Genomic DNA, 7742 nt, shown 5'->3' on the forward strand with positions numbered 1-7742 from the left:
TTTGATTTTAGTTGGAGGTCTGGTCAGTTAGAAAAAGAAAAGTACCGAATAAAGGTACTTTTCATCTTTATTTCTAATTTGAATAAAGATGTCAACTGGCTTTTAAATTCCGATAGATATTTTTCTATCTGTTCTTGAATTACACAATTATTGCAGTCTTTTAATGGTTTTTTATAATAGTCAGCCTACTATCGTAGTTAATAGTTAACCTACTATAGTAGTTAATAGTTAGCCTGCTATAGTAGTTTAGTATAATTATGCTTACTATTAATTATATAATATTTCAAATATCTCTAAAAACTTAGTCACATTTAAATTATATGTGAATTTACATAATATTTTAAATTTAAAACTATATGAATCAGGAAATATAAAAATATATAAATTGCTTACATTTGCTGACTACCTGTTTGTTGATATATACCTGATTGGTAAAAGATTTTGAATAATATCTGAAATTAATCAGTGTAATCTGACAAGTTCTCATAATAAATTAGATGTTTTCTTGTTCCAGATAAACTGAACTACATCTAAGTCTTTTCAATGGGTAGTTAAAGAAAATAAGCTTAAAATATCACGAAATTTTGGACCAAATTACATTTAAACTTCCTCAACAACATGAACTTTAACATGTCGTTCCAGATGATTACCATCGATAAAAATTTAAATAATCATCATATTTTAGACTAAATCAAATCAAAACTGCACAACAGGCCCAAATCATTTCGTTGTACATGAAGTAAAAGGAAGCAAATCATTCAAAGACATTCGAAGTCGAAGAGTAATTTTCAGAAGTACCAATTTAGCTTCATTAAAACGCTTTACAAGTTCTATCTTTGTCCATATTGCAAATATATTAATATACAATATTTTGGCATTACAGAGGAACATGTCACAGTTCTGTCAGACCATATTCATCTTTGGGTTCACACGGTAATGTGTATGAGCGGTTCTGTATAGGCATTAAAGCTGGTTGTGGTGGTGCCTGTTGCTGTGTCGGCGTTTTGCCTGTATTGGAGTTGGTGTTATTCACAGTGTTATTGGTGGTGTTATTGCTGTTTGGGTTGTTAGCACTGGGTTGCTGTTTCTTCTTCACGTTCTTTGTATTTGGTAGCTTATTGTCTTTCTTCCACTTCATCCGCCTATTTTGAAACCAAATCTTGATTTGTCTTTCTGAAAGGCAGAGGGAATGGGCGATTTCGATTCGTCTCCTCCGCGTCAGGTAGCGGTTGAAATGGAACTCTTTTTCGAGTTCTAGAATTTGGTGTCTTGTGTAGGCAGTTCGTTGTCGTTTTGGTTCAAGGCCTGGATATACTCCATTCACACCTAAAATATAAAATAAAAATCATAAGGATTATTTTAGCCTTTGATAAAAAAAATAACAATAAATAAAGAACAGAAAAATGCAAACAAAAAACTGAATAACTTTTGTCCTAACTATCGGATTTTTATGCGCTGTCATAAAAATATACGCTAACTTAAAATGTCTTACCAAGAGAGAAACTTTATGTCGCAAATTCACGTTTACCATCATAACTAATTAAAATTTAAAGTGTAGAAAAAAAGAGCTCAGGCCAACCTTAAGGAAGCAGTGAAATTTCAAATACTGAAAAAAAAAATTTAAAATATCAAACTGAAAAAAAATATATATATATTTTAAGATAACTTAGAATTACGCAATGGAGAAGTTCTCTATTAACAATTTGTTTACAATTTGATACTTTAATTTTTTTTTCTTCAGCAATTTATAAGGGTCAAAAAACTACTCCAGGTTTGTCTGAATTCACTTTTTCTATATCTTAAATTAGTTATAGAGTGAAAGAGAATTTGCGAAGAAAAGTTTTTCATGTTGTATATCATCCTATTAAGCAATAATAGAAAGGAGTGAGACAAGATAGATTACAAAAGTAAACCACAGTTTCGGAACTATTTTGAAGTTGACTTATGCAAGCCAAGTTGTAGAAAACTTGTCACGGGAAAAAAAAGACATAGTTCCTGTTAAGAAATACGTCCTACTTGTTACAGAATAAGAAAGTAAGGAAATTTTATATCACCGACTAAAAAATTCTCTGTTTCATTCCATATTGTGACAGTCTATGGAAGTCATTCGAATGAAAGAAATTCTTACTGTCTACTTATAGATAGAAATATAGAAAAAGCTTGTTAGATATTTCGATAAATATCTTTTTATAATAATTGGATCTTCAATTTCAACACTCGGTAAATTATTAAGACTAAATCTTAATGTTTTAACAGACTAACCTTTGATATGCTAGTTAATTAGTACACAATATTTTAAATTTTGAAAATAGACATAAAAATGTAATTCCGCCTAATAAATATAGTTTTTTTTTAATTAGATTTTTGAGCCTTAATTTTTCACGCTTGATTGAAAGAAGTCAGACTAATAGTTACTGAGAAATAAAAAATTATAAATACGACTTTTTCTGGGGCAGTGAAATACGCAAAAAGAGAAATTAACATTCAAGACTCAAAATTTTCGAGACTGCGAATTGTCTAAATTATAGAGACCATATTTTACATGTTACTGATATCCCAGATATTTTGAAAATTAAATATCAAAATCTGTCGAAACAGAAGAGCCATTCAAATATTACATGAGCTTCTAAAAAGGAGTTGCTTATTTTTACTGATAGAGTAGGGGCGTGATATAAATACTTTAGATACTAGAATCACCTTTAAAAAAATGTAAAATAAATGTAACAAAAAACTTTTAAAACTAAATTAAGAAAATTTTATAATTTTGCGCAATTTTGTTGTTGATTTTTAAAATTTTATAATATTTTTTATCATAACTTTTGTTTAATTCAAAGTCACAACTGAATACTTTTATTTTATGCAAAGTAACATGCGGCTCTTTTTGTTTCATGAAAAGTTTAATTCAAATTCAAAGATTCCTACTGTCATGAGATAATACAGAAAACTTATCCCAAGGCTCTATTACATTCTTAGTCCAGCTTATTTTATAACCGTCGTAAAGATTGAAGAAACCGATTGCCTTCGTAGAGGACTGAATTAACACTCATTTGCGTTTCTTGAAGAGGAAAACCACGGTAACACTAATCCATGATCCGTCTACCACTGAGGATATTTTACGTCAGCAATGTGGTCTGTGTGAGTCGACCAGCATCGAGCCTGTATGGATTAGCCACAGCTGTGATTCGAACCCAGATCACCTATTGGAAGGCGAATGCTCTATCCCCTGAGATATCATGGCTTAGAGTAGCGTATTATGCGTTTACTAAAGATTCATGCGTTAACAAGCAATAAGGATTTCGCCCAATACCAATACGTCTCCCGGTCCTTCTGTGGTAAGGCAGTGCGATTTGACTTTCTTCAGAAAAAAAAATCATTTATAACGAGTTGATGGTGCGACACAAGAAAGTCATATAAATATAAGAGATATAATAATATATCTTATTGTGATATCAGAGAATTAAATCACAATATTAAGAATTTTAACTATTGAAATTAAGAAAAATTTTGGAGTTGCTTAATATTCTTAATAATTTTAATTAATAATATCAATTTTTGAAGTACCTTTGTGTTCATTAATCCTTGTATATTATTTATTTTTATGTACAAAAAATACCTATATTTTCATCTGAATGAATATTTAATTGCCTTAAATTCTGGCTCAATGGCCTGAATTGAATTGGATGCTAAATTCATAGTTATTAACGAAGGACCACATTAGGATTCTTGGGTACTTTTCTCCGTTTTTTTGGAGCGTTTTTTTTTTTCGGTAATTTTTTTCTCTCTTCTGCTAGAAAATACCCCCAATTACAACGACGTGTGCATTTAAATAGAGTAGATGCACAATGATTTCGTATTGTCCCATCATTATGAATTAGAAAATACCCCAATTACCGCGATTCATTGAGTACTAATCCACAAACACAAAATTACCCATAGCTTCCGACCAATATTTTCCTGATTCAATTTCAATTATGAACTGCGAAAATAGAGCCCAGTAATGGTCCATAAAACCGCCATCGTCAACGGTGCTAAAACCCACTGAATGCCTCGGCGGTCTCCGAGACCACTGACAGTTTTACAGCTGTCGAGGGGATTGTGGTGGTGAACCATTTATCTTGAGCCACCATTTTGACAGCATCAAAAGATACTCCGACCATCATGCTCTGCTGGAAGGATGGAATATGGTGAAGTGATGGGACAAAAAATGGTTACACTATAACTGCTGCTGACAGCATAGACCGATTTTTTTTTCTTCTTCTCATAAGGCCATCATTGCTTTTATTGTGATTGGAAATTATAAATGAATGGGACAGTGGCATCATGAACAAAAAGAAGAAGAAAAATGATACGCCCAACAACAAGAACAAAAAAATAAATGATCCACCCAATATGTTTACATCACTACCTATTTGTATGTTAGTTATTTTTGTGTCGTAATGTATTTGTATAGGTGTGGTGGCAGAAACCAATTATGTAATGAGAACTAATTTGATAATAATTAACATAATTCACTTCGGTACACTTGGAAATACTTTTTATACTATACGAAACGTCATTGTGACGGGAAATTGGGAATATTGGCTTAATTTTTATGAAAATTTCTAAAGCATTTTTCTTTCTATCAGTGTTGCTTCTCTGCAAAACTTTCAAAACTGTTCTAACCGTAAAGAACATTTCTTAATCTGGAGAAAAAAAGAAATGCCTCAGATGGTACTATGAAATGTATAAAAAAAAAATTTCTCAAAAATTTGGAATATATATATATAATATATTATATATAGACACACACACACATCAAGCAGCAGGCTCTGCAGATTATTTTTCCCTTCAGTTTTAAAAAATACTGAGAGGAGATAACGAAAAAAAAAAATTTTTTTTTACTTTCTCGACTACTTTTTGTTTAAGGTTCTTAACAAAATTCGCTTGACTATCTTGAGATATATAATCGAAGGAAAAAGTATGACTTTTCTGAAATTCCAAATAATTTTCTACGATGTTAATATTTGAGGAACAAGAAAAACTTATTCATTCCAAAAATTAAATTATTATTCATTTAAATTAAATTATTAATTTACAAAAACTCTAGTTGCTTGTTTATAAGCTGTATTGGGACTCATTCCTGTTTTTAAATCTCAGTTATTTTATTTATTTAAAGGCGCAAAATTCTTTAATTAAAATATATTCATAGCAACATTTTTTGCGTATAACTTTGTGTGCTGATTTTTTTTTTGTACACATGTTATATTAAGCCTAATTTTAATAATATAATCTTTGTCAGACTGCGTTAAGGTCGCAGACAAATTTATGCTGCTAACTGACTCTGTAATTTCTGCCCAGAGATCATGTTTATTCTTCACATTTTCAGGTTTTCGGGTAATTATACTTCTTTTTTAATATTTCAGTTTAGAGAATTTTTAGGTTCCCAATAATTAATTTTCTCCAACTTAAATTTGAAGTCAAAGTACATGAATAAAAAAAAATTTAAAAAAGTCATATTACCAATGTAGAAAGCATAATGCATTATCCGGACCTGCCAATATCTCTTGTTTTAAGCCAGATAAATTCGCTAGGTATTTAAACTGGTAGCAAAATGTGATTTTAAAAATTCAATTTGAAATAATTTGAACCATTAAGAAAGTTAATAAAGAAAAATCTAGTAAGTATGATGTGAGAATTTTAACTGCTAGAAAAATTCAAAAATATATGCCATCACAATCGTTAATTTCAATGATATTTTAAATTTGCTGCAGAGCTGCTATATGTGAGTCGACAAAAAAATAGTTTTGGCTATGAAACCAAAATATACGGTAATAGGCTTATTTTATTCATTCATTTATATAAACCAAAAACAAATTAATAACTAAACTAGATACAGAACAAAGACTGCAAATTTAACAGTCTAATTTAGGATTATTAAGGATTATTAGGATTGTAAAGCCTAATTTAGGATTATTAATGATAAAATGATGGAAAGTCTTCCTTCCTCTAATTAAATATTTTGAAATAAAGTTTTAATAGGTTATAACGTTAGTAAATTGCCTTAATTTTATTTATTATGTTGGGGTTTTGCCGAAAGTAGGTTGAATATTTAAGGGTTCCGTAGCTTAAAAAAAATAAATGGGTATCACTGCTCTAAGGTATCATGATAAAATTACCAATAAGTTCGTCAGAACTGTCAATCATTTTACAATTTATTTCGTAATTTCAACTTTTTTATGTTTACGCCTTTCACCAAATAGAGTAGTAATAGACTGTTTATACTTTAATGGTTTATTTAAAATTTTGGTTCATTTAAATGACTGATAGAAGTTAGACGACGGTTAATTATCTATTCTCTTATAATATTTTTCCATCAAACTCATTTCAATCTCCAAAACAGAGAACAGAATTATGAGTAAGACATTACAAAGATGCATCGATCGTAGTGTGGAGATAGTGGGTTCGAACCTCTTGATATTTGTTAGTGAAGTTTTCCTCTAGTTCATGCTATATGTAATATTGAGGCGAATAAGTCGAACTTTGTGATTAGGGCACAAGCCTGTTTCTGTGGGTGCAACAGTAAATAAATATGAATGCTTCCAGAATTGTGGTGAAATTAGAGCCAGCTACCTCTATTCTTTAGGATGTTGGAACAGCCCTGATACTTGAGCTACTTATTTAGTTTAGCCGTGTCCATGCTTTTGCTTTTTCACATACGTAATATTTTTAAAGTTTTAAAACTGGTAGATGTTAGTTTATAGCTTACAAAGAAATAAAGAAAACTAACCGATAAAAAAAAACAAGGTTAATAAGTCATAATCTCTAAATAAATCAGAGATTATGAAATGCATATTCCCTAATTTTACGTCATTTAATACAGAACAGCACGGTATTAAAACTATATTTTATTGTTAATTTTATCAAAAGTCATTACCAAAGTACTTCGGTGAAAATTACCGTTCTTCTTGGATGTTCATTCCCAAACAGGCAAAAACAAGATAAATCTTACCATATTTTTGTAGTTTTAACCATATTTTCTTTTTCTTAATAAAAAGAGCAATATTCTTTCTTTAATCGATTCCAAAAAAAAGCGCATGTCAGCTTTAATGCACCTAATAGCGCTTGTTATATTTTATATCATAGTACTAAGCACATATTTGTGTGGCAAAATTACCAAATCGGCTTTGTATCCTAGTATTGCTTAAAAAATATATTTCTAATGTGAAAATCATTAAGTTCTTAAAAGTGGCCAGGCATTTCAAGAATTTTCAGAAGTTTTTTTTTTTTCAATATTTTTTTGATCTAAACTGTGATCGCATGTGTTTTTACAAATAAAAATCGATTTTAGTAATTATGCTTCGTTTATAAAGTTGCGTAAAAATAAGCTAAACATATTGCGTAAAGGTCTCTCAGTAAAAACAATCTCCTTGATGTTATGAGAAAAAATGATTCTTAGCCTCAATTTTTTTAAACGCATTTTAAAGTAAGCTCTGTTGGTTTTACCGTAAATTACTATTAACAAATTTTCGAGGAAAATTATCCTAATAGTAATGTAATGATACAAAATATGTTTATCTGAAATCATTAATTTACACACGTTTTATAGCCATAAACTTTAAAAAGCAAATAAGCAAGATTCAAATAACTTAAGAAATAACTTTACCATAATTAATAATCAACTTTATAAAATATAATCAATCGCATATTTTTCATCAATGAATTCATTCCAAATATATATATATATATATATATATGTTTATTTA

General features: G+C 29.6%; 1 protein-coding gene across 1 annotated transcript in view; it reads right to left on the minus strand.

The window, feature by feature from the left end:
- Positions 1 to 562: 562 nt before the first annotated feature.
- The window catches only part of LOC107450665 (homeobox protein Hox-B4-like), a 48092-nt gene continuing 40912 nt past the window's right edge, over positions 563 to 7742 (minus strand). Inside the window, 1 exon segment of the mRNA NM_001323820.1 lies at positions 563 to 1326. Within this exon segment, the coding sequence (NP_001310749.1) occupies positions 893 to 1326 (434 nt within the window). The 3' untranslated portion in view covers positions 563 to 892.

Source organism: Parasteatoda tepidariorum, chromosome 8 (genome assembly GCF_043381705.1).
Source record: "Parasteatoda tepidariorum isolate YZ-2023 chromosome 8, CAS_Ptep_4.0, whole genome shotgun sequence".
Classification (NCBI taxonomy): Eukaryota; Metazoa; Arthropoda; class Arachnida; order Araneae; family Theridiidae; genus Parasteatoda; species Parasteatoda tepidariorum.